Source organism: Musa acuminata, chromosome BXJ1-9, assembly GCF_036884655.1.
Source record: "Musa acuminata AAA Group cultivar baxijiao chromosome BXJ1-9, Cavendish_Baxijiao_AAA, whole genome shotgun sequence".
NCBI classification, from domain to species: domain Eukaryota; kingdom Viridiplantae; phylum Streptophyta; class Magnoliopsida; order Zingiberales; family Musaceae; genus Musa; species Musa acuminata.
This window is the reverse complement of record NC_088335.1, coordinates 1,089,313-1,102,648: the sequence shown is the minus strand read 5'-3', so window position 1 is coordinate 1,102,648 and position 13,336 is coordinate 1,089,313. Positions and strand designations below refer to the sequence as shown.

The window sequence follows — 13,336 nt, the reverse complement described above, 5'->3', positions numbered from 1 at the left end:
TTCTTCAAACACATAACCGTCAGACGAAGCACCAATACTCACCTACTAGGCATTTCCACAAACATATGCCATTCAGTAAAGATTAAACCGCACCGATTAGTAAAAGAAGCTGTTCATTCTTTATATATACAATAACTAGCATGCAAACATTTCAAATCAAACACATTAAATCTAAAAAGATCAGAAAGTTTGCAAGAGGAGAAGAGTCGAGTCAAACTACCGAGACGACGATACATCTTCAGAAATCTTCATCCAGCTTGAACACATGAATGTCTCCGTTTCCATTCAAGCTAGACATCACTGAGGCCTTCTGGTAATCTCCAACCCTCTTTTCGAAGAAGTTCGTCTTCCCCTGCAGCGAGATGAGCTCCATCCAGTCGAAGGGGTTGACCACCCCAAACATCTTACCGTGACCCAGTGACTCAAGCAGGCGGTCGGCCACAAACTCTATGTACTGGCTCATAAGGTCGCCGTTCATCCCGACGAGGGCTACGGGAAGGGCGTCACAAACAAACTCACGCTCGATGTCGACAGCGTCGGCAACGATGGCCTGGACACGGTCCTCCGACAGCTTGTTGCGGAGGAGGCTGTAGAGGAGGCAGGCGAAGTCGCAATGAAGGCCCTCGTCACGGGAGATAAGCTCGTTCGAGAAGGTGAGCCCCGGCATGAGGCCGCGCTTCTTGAGCCAAAAGATAGCGCAGAAGGAGCCAGAGAAGAAGATTCCCTCGACACAGGCGAAGGCGACAATTCGCTCGGCAAACGAGCCGGAAGATTCAATCCAGCGCAGGGCCCAGTCGGCCTTTCGGGCGACAGAGGGGACCGTCTCGATGGCTCGGAAGAGACGGGTCTTCTCGTCAGGGTCCTTGATGTAGGTGTCGAGGAGGAGGGAGTACATCTCAGAGTGGATGTTCTCGATGGCGATCTGGAAGCCGTAGAAGGCGCGAGCCTCGGGGAGCTGGACGTCGCGCATGAACCGGGCGGCGAGGTTCTCAAGGACGATGCCGTCTGAGGCGGCGAAGAAGGCAAGAACGTGGGAGATGAAGTGGCGCTCGTCGTGGGAGAGGCGATGCTGCCAATGGGGGACGTCCGGAGACAGATCCACCTCCTCCGCCGTCCAGAAGGAGGCCACCGCCTTCTTGTAGAACTCCCAGATGGAAGGGTAAGTGATGGGGAACATGCAGAACCGATCCGGATTCTCTGCCAGCAAAGGCTCGTACTCCTCTTCGCCGACGGCTGCAACTCGAGCAGCCGCAGATGGTGGCATCATGGCAGGCATGGTCGGGCGATCGAGAGCGGGAAAGAGGAAAACAAGGAGAGAAGGGTTTGCTTGGGCTTCAGAGTCAACTCGGAGCAGAGATTGATATATAGCGAGAGACGGAGAGAGGGAAGGAGGCTTTTGGGAAGCGCGGGAGTTTTGGAGTTTGGGAGGGGTTTCTTGGTTTTCAGGGGGAGGAGGAGAAGGGGCGGCTCTACTGGGCCACCGAAAGGTCAGGGTACCGCGCGTACACTTGAGTTTGTCACCCATATACCACGTCGAACTAAAATTTGTAGTGGGGGCCACAGATGCTGTCTATCAATCCAGCGGGTGAGTAAGCGGTGGTACAACCCGCGGGCCGGTCGGCCGTGCGTGAGCGTGGATGCATAGTCTTTATTCTTTATGTGGGTGGAAGGGGAGAAACGAAAGGGTAAAAGTGGGGCGTGAGTGAAACATTTAGCATCCGAATCGTATAGCATTTCTGTGTCACCTCCCCCGCCTTGTGATTGGACGGAGCAGTGAGTGCGCCACAGCGCACGGTTCCTATAGCAAAGGCGGGAAAGCTCGTCACGATATTTCTGTAAACAAGGTAATAAGCGGAGGAGGGCCCACCGACGAAGCAGATGCTTCCGTCTCTTAAAAACATGTAGACGTCTCAACAAAACATAGACGGGTTAGTGGGTTGAAGTATTTAGTATTTACGACATGAATGAACCGGACCGGAATATCCCGAATCCGAACCCGCTAACTTCGGGTCGGGTTCGTTTACGATCACTCCGACCTCTCTATCCATCCGGTTTAATTTCTTGGTTACATTAAGAGATCATGTTTAGTAAACAAAATAATAAGAAATAGCCATTAAGGAGTCTCTCTCTCTCATGGCTTCCGCTGCGTCTTTCACGAGCAAACTCCTCACGTGTATCCATCCATCGAAAACAAACGACCAGTACGTCAGACAGGATGATCTGCTCCCGATCCTCTCCTCTCTGATACCAGATCTCCGACCACTGCGAGGCAGCCCACAAAACCCCCAAGTGGGATCCATCATCAGACGGTGGTGGGAGACCAATCGACCGGCCGGCCATCGCCATGACCACCCCGTCGATCGATCTTGGACGCCGAATCGATCGCCATCGTCCCTCTTGTACGCACGCAGGCCATGCAGCGCAGCAGAGTGGTGGTGGAGGAGGAGGAGGAAGACCGCGGCAGGCCCTTCATAATGTCTGGAGGAGCACGAGGTTGTGCTCCCCACCAATCCTCGAGGCCGATCCTTCACCTGCAAAGCCGAGAGGGGGGACCGAGGTTGTGGGTTTGGTGCTTGTCAATGGTGGTGGGAGACCATGGTACATGAATCATTGTCCAAAAAGGGGAGGAGGGCATCCCATCCCATCCCACCACCACCACCACCACCACCACCACCCATGCTGCTATCGGCCTCTCGTGAGAGAGCATCAGCTAAAAAGCTGAGGGCGAGAAGGTGGGCTGCCTCTCTCCTACCACATATGCCTCCTCTCCCGGCCCTCTAAAAAAGCAGCTGAACATCACCAACCCATGAGATGTGTGATGCTGCAGCTTTGCTTGCAATGGCAGATGTCGTGTGATGCGATCCCATGGCCGGGCGATGTCGCAGCAAGCAGGCAGCGGTTACAAGTGTCACCTCATTAGCTTTTCTTCCTTCTCCACTAAGTTGTGCTGTGTACGATCCCTGAGGTGTAGCGTGAGGTGAAGAAGACCCACCGAACCATCTCAACTAGATGTCGACTGGAAGCAGTGCCTATTTGTTGCTTGTCAATCCATGGAACGTTTGAACCTTCTCCGCAGCTCACAGAAGGATTGAACACGTAGATGAAGTAGAAAAAGAGGGAGTCCATGACATCAACCAGCCTTTTCCCTCTTGAAGCTATTGTGCCCATGCATTCATTGCAGCCTCTCCCACTGCCAACCCGTAAAGTGCCAACCCCGGTGGCAAAAGCAAGCAAGCAAGCCCACGCATGCTTCGCATCAAATCCACAATGAACGAGGAACATACCTGAGATGGGGACCTGAAACGGTGATGCCTTCACCCAAGTCTTCTCTCACTCTCTCTTTCGCTTCTCCTGTTTCTCGCGGAGCTTTTCCCCACCCTTCTCCAAAGGAACCATTTGGGGGCTTCCGGAAAGGTAAAGATATATATGTGGGCATGATGGTAAAGTGGCGAGTGGGAAGTCCATGTATATATATATATATATATATATATAGAGGGGGCTCCTCACTAAACCATGATCCTCTGCTCTTGGATGATCTCTCTTTGGTTCTCTGTGGAAGAGGAGAATCGAAGAGAAGTGCAGCTGCTGCGTCCCCGTCGACCCGTCTTCCCTCCGAGACGCCCAACTCCTCCATGGCGACCGATGCTTCCGACCATCCTCTGCTCGATCTCACTCTGTCGTTGAGCGTCGGCACGCAGCGGCCGACTCCCGGTGAGGAGTCCCAGAGCCGTGCGAAAAGCCTGCAGGTATTGAGGCAACAAACTGCGGAGCAGATCCGACTTGCTGCCGCGGAGAATGCATATGCTGAGAGGATGAGGGAGGTGACGAGGATGGAGATGGAGTTGGCGGAGAAAGAGTATGCACGAGCTCGGCTGGTATGGGAGCGAGCCAGAGAGGAGGTGAAGAAGGTGGAGAGGATGAAAGAGATGGCGACCGGGAGGATCAACTCGGCGTGCTTGGAGATCACTTGCCACAGTTGCCATCAACGATTCCGGCCGTAGCGGAGGCCGGTCCGACGTGAGTCTTTGTCACTTGTTGGATTATGGGATCATTTATCGCGAGTTGATCGAAACTAAGGGTGTCTTTTTTGCCTCTGCTGCGTCGACGATGTTCTTCCAATTTGTCTCTCCACGAAGGTAGAATAACAAAGTTGGTGTGGTGATATGAAAGAAGGCTGTTCCAATTGCACGATTGTCAAAAATGTTTCTAGTTGATATATGTATTCTAATGGAATCGATGAAGCAGCGATGCGATCATCTTCACCAGAGAAGAGAATTTAGTGTTCTTGTCTCATAAATACGGTGCAAGTCTCATATCAATCAATAATGAAAGAGTAAGTAGGGGTCGCTGTAAGTATGTAAACTAGCGACGACATCAAGTTTCTCCCTCGTCTTGACCCACCTCTTTCTTGCCCTTGCTCCCCACCTTCACACCTGCTATTACCTATCGAGTTGCTCCTTCCGAGGATCTGCATGCTACAGATCCTTCTCCGTAGCTACCTCAGGATGCCGACAATTCATCTTCTTTTTCGGATTCTTGACCTGCTGCAAAGGTCTCAACACCCACAATCTGGGCGGGCCTCTTCAGGCGTGCCGACGGCATCGATGCACCAAAAGTTCTCCGTAGGATTGGAAGAAAATTTAACTCGGTATACGGGCATCCTCAAATCTAGAGCTGATTTTGGGCAAGAAAGAAATAGATGATGCTTAGGTCTCTTAGCCTTTATGGGAAATTAATTCTTTAGAAGAGCACCCTCCGTTAGATTTTTTGAAGGCAAAACTTCCCAAGAAATGAGTCTTTCTTCGCTTTATGCATAAAAGGGGATTTCACTAATGTCATCTCTATTCATGCTAATTAGTTCACCTAACCTAATGAACAAATTGAGTCTGCTCGAATCTCTAGCGAACTAATTGGAATGACCACTGTGGAATTCGGCTGCCACAAACAATTATGTGGCGTCTCTCTTCAGCAAGTTAAGATCACAACGATTCAACAAACATCAACTTATTTCTATCTCGTCATCTTAATTACCCGTCTGTGTCGGCAGTAAACGTTGGCCCCGTTAATGGTGTCACAGAGGGCCACATTTGTGTCTTTGAGCTGCATGGACAACCAAATAACCATGGCGTGGATGTGCAATTGGTTCGTGGCCGTGAATGCCGCAACAAGAGCTCTCCAACCATGGCAGTACGTAGCTTTTTCTTCAAGAAAGACATCAAGACTCACCTACAGAGTCGGTGATGCTGCAGTCTCACAGAACCGATCGGAACTGGAGTTGCCTTCGATCCTGAAATGCCACAGTTTCCCCTTGGAAGAAGCCAGGTTCTCATGACACAGGAACTCCCAAGAGTACCACTTCTCGATGGTGCGATCCGTGTCGTGAACGAGCACGTCCGTGCTCCGCCCAGCTCGCGCCATCACGGCGGCGGTGTAGATCGCGCCCATCCGCCCCGGCGCCTCCGGTCCGTCCCCGCTCGGCCCGTCGATGACCACCACGTCCCATCCGCTCTCGTACAGTACCTCCGGTAGCCCCCTCAGCGCCAGCTCGCAACGAGGTGCGCGCAGGGTTCCTGCTCCGGGTCTGCACGCGGGTCGTCTTCTCGCATGCTGGAGCAGCTCATACGCTCTCCTGGCTTTCTCGTGGTTGCCGAACGGGTACATTCTCAAGCCTTTGGATCGTCCAGATCTGAGCTTTTCCGGATCATCTTCGAGGAACACGGTGGTGCCTTGGCTGTTCAAGGTAGCAAGACCAAGAAACTGGGGTTTGTATCCGAAGATGAGAAGGTTGCAGGGGATTCTTCGGGCGATGATGTTTGAGACAAGCTGGTGCTCTTTGGGACCCAGGATGTCCTCACGAGGGCGATCGACGTCGTGTCTGGGTTTCTCGGGTGCATGAGGAGGAAGGTGTTCTGGAATTGCAGGGATCGAGGAAGTCCATAGAAGCTTAAAGAGCCTAACGATGGATAAGGATGAGAGAAGCAACAAGAAGATGAAGATGAGTTTCTTCGGCCACATGATCCTACCAATGGCTCTCCCGACTGCCTCTACTCTTCATCTTTCTTCGGCTACTGGATTTCTTAAGAACCAAGGAACAAGTAGCTGTCCGAGCTTTGAAGCTCTCCTTCCGTGCTTGCTTAGAACTCGAGGAAAACAAATCTGACGCTGATGTTTGTTCTTGCCATCGTTCTATTGATGCTGAAGGTCGAGTGACGGAGAAGAAAGTTCTACCAATCGACCGATGCAGTCGCAAATAATTGTGGGCTCGTGAAATTTACCGGCACACAACAGCTGGCTTCGGCTACGCCGTGCAGCAACGTTTCATCTCTCTCAGCTATGATGCTGATTTGTGATCGGAAGAGTGGGTGAAAAGACAGCTCGCTTTTCCCTATTCGTGGCTTCCAAAGAAGCTATTATTGCTCAGATCGGAGACAATTCAACCCGTACTATTATTGCTGTCGGTGAAATTTATCTCGCTATAAATTTTTTTTGACAAATTAACAAAGAAATTGTGGTAAAAACACTTCAAAATTAGTTGAATTGTGTACAGAGTTTTATCTGTACAATTTTGACCTTTTGTTTGGATAATTTTGACCATATATATATATATATATATATATATATATATATAAAGGTACAATTCGCACGACCAACATCGACACTGTTGGTTCGATCGCATTCAAGTCCAACATTAAACGGCAAACCACCAGTGCACGATCTGATGGTGGTGAGGTATGTCCAAGACAATACAGTACACAGACACACACCAAACTGCTGCACTTATCTCTACTCAGGATGCCATTTGATAGCATGAGAGTCACATGGTTTCTTATCCATAAGATCCTCCTCCCTTTAGAATTGGATTTCCCCCATCACTTCGTTGTCAGGAGTATTGACCAACCCCCTTAGTTTGCTTTCTCGATTGGACAATGGATTGCCTAAATCCCTTCCCATCGTCTTGTTTCTCAACATCGCGCTTGGTTCATAATCAACATAGAAACAGGCTTCGTTCATTCAACCAAAATTAAAATCTTTAAGTCCAATCAACACACAAATAAACCGTAATTCCTACGAAAAAAGATCGTAGAATAATTTATGGTGCATGAAGAAAGATGATGCTGCGATTCCTACAAACCATGTGTGTCCGTCTGATCGGGAAGAAGTCCATCGATCTCAAAGCCAGCAAAACCTTCCTGCCTGAACTGCTGCAGGAAGGAGGCGTGCGGTACAACTACATGGCAGATCCAAGAGGTAAAGGAAGGAAGCAAGCGAGAAGTAGCAGATCAGCAGAAGGTCTCTGCGGTGGTGGTCTCATTGGCTTTCACCGGCGGGATCCTGAAGTGCCACAGCCGCCCGGTGGCGCCCACCCGTTGCTTCTGGCAGAGGAACTCCAGCGCGTACGCCTTCTCCACCTTCCGATCCACGTCGTGGAGGAACACGTCGGTGTCTCCCTCCCCCCGCCGCCCCCGCGCCATCACCGTCGCCGAGTAGATCGCCGCCATCCGTCCCGGCGCCGACGGGAAGTACCCCTTGGGAGCGTCGATCATCACCACGTCCCACTCCCGCTCGTATACCTCCCGCGGCAGCCCCACCAGCGCCAGCGGGCACCCGCCGTTGCGCTGTAGCCCCGATATGCCATCCGCGGCTCCCGGCCGGCACTCCGCCTCCTTCCGATACCCCCGCAGCAGCTTGTCCGCCTCGTCCAGCCGCGTCCGGTACTTGACGTGGTGCGCCCGCAGCATAGGGGAGGTCTTGAGCACCAACTCGTACCACTCGGGATCCTCCTCCAGGAACAACGTGGTGCCGCCCGCGTTCATGGCAGCCCACATCCGGGAGTCCCGTCCCAGGCCGAAGACCAGGAAGTTGCAGGGCCCGCGCCGGCGGAGCACGTCGAAGGTCAGTCGTATCTCCGCCCGCGACTGTTGCGGGACCGCCGAGGTGGTCGCGTAGTAGAGGAGCGCCTCCGCCACCTGCCCCGTGGTGTCGGAGCCGCCGCCGCCGAAGGAGATCCGGGAGAAGACGGGGGAGATGGAGCAGAGGAGGCCGCGGTCGGCGCCGATGAGGAAGCTGGAGACGAGGAGGGCGCCCGCGACGAGGGCTGCCACCGCGGCCGCCGCGAACAGGGGCTTCTGAGGAAACGCCCGCATCGCCTCCCCTCGGCGATGGATGTTAACGGAGAAAGTCAAGCTATCGCTGCACTCGCTCCTCTTTTCCCCTTAACCCATGTCACATGGATGGTGGCTTCCTTTCGTGACAGTAATACCCCTTTTGCTTAGAATCATTTACGATCGAGTGCGGTATAATCAATGCTAGGGCATCGAAGGCGAGGGGTAGTTTGTACTGACGTGTGAGATCACGACACATAGAGCGACGGATTTTGGGGACGCGTAGGACACTGATGGGCGGCGGAAATGATCCCCGTCTCACGAATTTGGATGGGTGAGAGACCAAAGGCTGGCGTTTGAGGACTGTGAATTTTGGACCAGCAGGCTGATCTCACGCCCCCACGTGAGCTGGCAAAGACAGATGTATGTATGACAAGGATCGATTGTATTTTTGTCATCCGCTCGGGACGAGCATGGATACCTCGACAGCTATGCAATTTTAGTGACAAGAGTCTGTGGGGTCCAGAATCCAGACCGATCAGCCTGCTGGTATAAAAGGAGTGAAGTCGTGGTTGGTGTGCAGATAACAAGGAAGATGACATGTTCTCCGACAAGAGAAGCCATGTACGTCTTTATGATAGGCAAAAACTGCAAGAAAGAGAGAGTAAGCCACCGGCATGTCACCGACTCGGCCGATCTGTTCACCCACTTGCCATATTTTTGGCTTTGTAAAGGCAGACATGACTCTCCGGGGGACCAATCTCCATGGTTCGAGACGAACCGGCGGCGGTTCACGGTAATAACGCCGTCACGCAGTGCAGCTACCTTTCTCCGGTACGTACGTGATGCGATCTTTTAGCGAACACTTCCAAAGATAAGGTGACACCTCTCCTACGCGTTTATTCTCGAGATTTCCTTCCATGGTGACTCGGTGGGGCCCGCACGGCCGGTCCAACTATAAACCGGTATATTTTTTGAGTTTTATATGGATGCGAGGATGGTAGAAAAAGTGGAAGGAATTTAGTGAAGGTTAGGATCTATGATCGATCATCGAGATTCGGACTAGCGGAAAGAAGAACGAACGAACCTTCGTCGTCATGAACCATCAAAGATCGCTCAGCTACTGGTGGGGCGTGCCACGTAACGTGGTAGGGGTGTCACCTCAGTACTTGATATATGTGAGTATAGCGTGCGTGGGTCCCAATTAATAGTCGTCGAAGGCCGGCCAACTAAAAGACAAGCTTTCTGCAGATGTTTATTAGGGGGAGCGTCATGTGCACCCAGCGATCACCATTTTTCCCTCTTACCCTCTTGCATGTAAATATGTTTGTGTACTTATATGAAAGGACCCATGTCCTCGAAATTTGTTGGATTCATTGATACGGCCGAAGTCAACGTTGGCCGTGACCACGACAATCTATGTTCGTAGGGTCCTTCTCCATTTGGCCGGGTAGATCAAATTTTATTATGCATGGTAGGTATAAAATTTTATGATGATCATAGTTCAAATCATTTTGTAAATCAATTTTGAATTTTTAGGGATTCGATCTGAAATTTTGGTAGTAGCTACGCTTGTGGGAGCTATAAGCAAAGATAATAAATTAGATCAGCATAAATAAACAATCAATATAGAAAAAAAAAAGAGAAGAAATTTTGAGAAACACAATCATTATGCAAAGGTGAAATCTCGCCTCACTTTATGTTGGGCCAAAGCCCAAGAAAGTGCAACACAACATATGTCATACCAAATGGAGCCACGTGTCGGTGTGGGCAAGCAAGTAGATTGTGCGTTTGTGTTTGGTATCATTTCAATATCCAGTCAATTTGAACTCAAAACAATATAGAATTCGAGATAAATTATCGAGGCATGCGATGCGTACGGCGTATACGTACAGAGCGTATGTTACCGGCGCCTTTGCAGTCGTCTCTCGGGTAAAGGAAAAGAAAGAAAGGCGCAGAACAAAGGGGTCGTACGTACGTTACAGCAGGCCAATCAACGGTTCTGATGCTGCCATCCGTAGTGGAATCAACGACCGCTTGTACCTTGTGTCGATGGAGACGCCCATCCCGACGAAGCACCATCAGACGGCTCTAAAACCTCCACCTCATCCCGAGTTACGCGATCATTGCTGGAACCCGGTGTTGTCACGCGCAGTGAACCCCGCCATCGACGCAGGCAATAATGCATTCCCGTTCTTCCAAATATACCCTTGCGTAACAGTGTCCATTTTGCCTTCAAACAAGGGGCGGTTTCGACATGTCGGATAAAGTTTAAACACAGGGTCATGAAGTACCGCAACCTCCCCTCAGAGGCAAAACTGACTCGCCCTGTATCGAGGGGCGATGGGAACGCACGGATAAGCTTCGTGCGAGAAGTTTACCTCCGTTTATCTTTAAAGTTCACGAATCTAAAAGCGATAACTTACTCACCGACGGCAGATGTCAACTGACGCATATCGATTCGTGCAGTCGATGGATCATTTCTGCTAATTTGCATATTACATTAGCGACCACACTATCCCGCGCTCTCTTCGCTCTCCGTCCTCCGTGGGGTCGCGAGGGAAAGATAAAGGCGATAAAACCCTAATCCCAATCTCGAAGATTTTGGAGTTTGGACCGGCGGAAGGAGAAAGAGAGGAAGAAGAGGAGGGAAGCCAAGGAATGAAGAACCTTTACCCCAAAGGGAAGGGAAAGATCCACCCGTCACCGGCGGACGGTGGCGGGCCGTCGTCCCCGAGCCAGGATGTGCTCGCGGTGCTCAAGCTCCTCCCGGCCGCCATCCTGGCCCTCACGGTGGCGCTGACCTACCAGGATAAGGAAGTGCTGGCGTACCTGATCACCAGGTCCATCCATGGCCCGGCGACGCTCGCCGCCGGCGCGGAGCGTAGGCGGTGCCGTGGGCATCGGCCGCTCTTCGACTGCGGGTGCTTCGACTGCTACATCAGCTTCTGGTCGCGGTGGGACTGCTCTCCCGACCGCGAGCTTATCCACCAAGCCATCGAGGCGTTCGAGGAGCACCTAGCCAGCCTAGAGAAGAAGGCCGGCGGCAGGGGGCGGCGGAGGGAGCGGAGGGTGGTGGATAGAGCCGAGAAGGGCAAGAAGAAGAACAAGGAGCGGAGGAAGGCGGTGGTCGAGGAGGAGGAGGAGGAAGAGAAGTCGGTCGAAGAGTCAGCCGTGGCGAATGAAGCCGCGACCTTATCCGGCGAAGTCAAGGAATCATCGGATATTGTGGAGGCCGCGGCGGAGGAAGACGAGGAGGAGAAGAGCGCAGAAGAAGAGGCGCTGCCGGTGGGCTGCGACAGGCGGAGGGGATGGCCGGACGTGATGGGGCTCTTCAACTCTCGTTTGTTGAGCCTTTGGGGTCCGGGCGTGTGAGGCTTTTTTTTGTTTTACCTTATCTTTGAACGAGGAATAATAATAATAATTAATAATTAAATAAAACAGAGAAAAAAAAAAACTAGAGATGGGGGAAATTAAATTTGCAGTTGTTGGTTTGGAATTTTAAGTTTCTGTAGTGGTTATGTCTCGAGTTGTGTAGAGTTCTGTAGTCGAGTATGCAATGTGTATGCGACTTATAGTTGACGCAGTAGCAGATGATGTTGGTGGTGTTCATCATCGAGAAAGATGCTGGACAATTCAGATGATAGATAGATAGATAACAAGAGGCATTCGAGCTTCATATATGGTATTGTAGCATTGAGGACGGCTTGCACTACTTGCCCGCTGCCATGGCGTTGGTGTGTAATCCTCTCTCTCTCACTCTCTCTGTGCTATGATTTGCTGCTGGTTAAATCTGGTGGCCGTCGTGCATGAGGACAGACTCGAAAGGCCCCATGGGATGTCACGGGACGTTGGCTGGGAAGTATACATGTATCGACTGAGATGGCATAACATCGTCTATAGGTCCATAAATGTGCATCTTTCGACTGTCTTTGTCAGGCATCTACGACTGGGTGGTAATCAATTCATGCATATGGCCACTGCACCAACACAGCATTCACAAGGATTCCCTCGGTGGTTCTGCAATCACTCGAATGGACATGCAATGTATCTGATAAGTTTTCCTGGTCGTCGTCATTTAAATATAGCATCGAGGTCATAATTCTGAGCTGGTTTTCCTCCTCTTCGTTGATTATGTAGTCCATGCCAATGGTGGTTAAAGTTAAAGCATCAAAAACGTCACCACGACCATCACCTGATTTGTAGGTCTTATAATCAAACTTGGCTTCCTTCATTTATGCATCTACGCAGAGGACTTTGAGAGCCAATTTGTAGAAGTCATCGCTGAGAAATCCTTTGTAAAAAACAAACTATTCGAAAGAACGATACTCAGTATGATAATGAGAATCTTTTGCTCTATAATGAGAACTGATATGGCATATTCGGAACTCGACCACGTCGCACCCTCGTAAACCCAGCACAAGGGCTGCCTCCTTCCCATGCCGAGCCGAAGCCCGTACGAGAAGGTGTCCTCTCCACGAGTCTAGTCCTAGAAAACTCGGGACGGCACCACATAGTATCATTCCGCGCATACCGGACGACGGACGTACGAAGGTACGAACTCACCGTTCGGAGGGGGTCGGTCGTCATGCCAAATCCACGTATGATCGATTCTCGGGCAATAGTATAAAAGCCCCCGACTGGCATCTGACTATGGGGAAGAAAAAAGAGAAAAACCACTGACTTAATCTACGAGGGGTCCAAGTCGGGAATCTCCAGACCTCTGTGTGCGGGATGCAACTATTCCGATCTCTGATCTAGCTTAGCCTCGGCACTTCCTCCAACCGATCGAAAGACGTGCTCCCGAGCATCGAAAACTCGAGACATTGACTCATTGACTAAGCTGTGCTGCCTCCTCGACCACGAAGCATGAGTTCACCGACAATAACCGAGAAGATACACGGGGGAGCTGATGCATCTCACCATTCGGCTAATAATTTGAAGTTGGGGATCATATGACAACTACTCGTAACGACATAAGTTCCTACGAGTGTAAGTGGTATATATTTCGAGCATAAAAGGCTCCGAGATACTTCCGGTCAATCTGGGAAGTATGCTCTCGGCATAAGCCATGTACGTTCTAACTTAGGGTAGGAGGGGACACTCCCATCAGCTACGCTCTCCCAACCAAAGTCTTGCATGCCACACGATCGACTTCCACTTACTCTCTTGTGATCCCAAACCAGGTCAACGATATCGCTTATATGACGATTTAAATCCAAGGATGCAATCTC

At 51.1% G+C, this 13,336-nt stretch overlaps 5 protein-coding genes across 5 annotated transcripts; 2 read left to right on the top strand and 3 right to left on the bottom strand.

The window, feature by feature from the left end:
- Positions 1 to 71: 71 nt before the first annotated feature.
- On the bottom strand, positions 72 to 1,477 carry LOC103996665 (ribonucleoside-diphosphate reductase small chain-like). The gene has a single exon (XM_009417625.3). It carries the CDS (start codon positions 1,274 to 1,276, stop codon positions 239 to 241), a length of 1,038 nt encoding a protein of 345 aa, XP_009415900.2. The 5' UTR covers positions 1,277 to 1,477; the 3' UTR covers positions 72 to 238.
- Positions 1,478 to 3,473: 1,996 nt separating this feature from the next.
- Positions 3,474 to 4,262, top strand: LOC103996664 (protein indeterminate-domain 16-like). The gene has a single exon (XM_018831249.2). It carries the CDS (start codon positions 3,633 to 3,635, stop codon positions 3,999 to 4,001), a length of 369 nt encoding a protein of 122 aa, XP_018686794.2. The 5' UTR covers positions 3,474 to 3,632; the 3' UTR covers positions 4,002 to 4,262.
- A 726-nt stretch (positions 4,263 to 4,988) lies between these two features.
- LOC103996663 (arabinogalactan O-methyltransferase 2) lies at positions 4,989 to 6,305 on the bottom strand. Its single transcript, XM_009417623.3, has one exon. It carries the CDS (start codon positions 6,013 to 6,015, stop codon positions 5,227 to 5,229), a length of 789 nt encoding a protein of 262 aa, XP_009415898.2. The 5' UTR covers positions 6,016 to 6,305; the 3' UTR covers positions 4,989 to 5,226.
- Positions 6,306 to 7,052: 747 nt separating this feature from the next.
- LOC135592310 (arabinogalactan O-methyltransferase 2-like) lies at positions 7,053 to 8,245 on the bottom strand. The gene has a single exon (XM_065081694.1). It carries the CDS (start codon positions 8,142 to 8,144, stop codon positions 7,281 to 7,283), a length of 864 nt encoding a protein of 287 aa, XP_064937766.1. The 5' UTR covers positions 8,145 to 8,245; the 3' UTR covers positions 7,053 to 7,280.
- Positions 8,246 to 10,627: 2,382 nt separating this feature from the next.
- Positions 10,628 to 11,691, top strand: LOC135592308 (uncharacterized). Its single transcript, XM_065081693.1, has one exon. It carries the CDS (start codon positions 10,764 to 10,766, stop codon positions 11,475 to 11,477), a length of 714 nt encoding a protein of 237 aa, XP_064937765.1. The 5' UTR covers positions 10,628 to 10,763; the 3' UTR covers positions 11,478 to 11,691.
- The last annotated feature ends 1,645 nt before the right edge of the window (positions 11,692 to 13,336 follow it).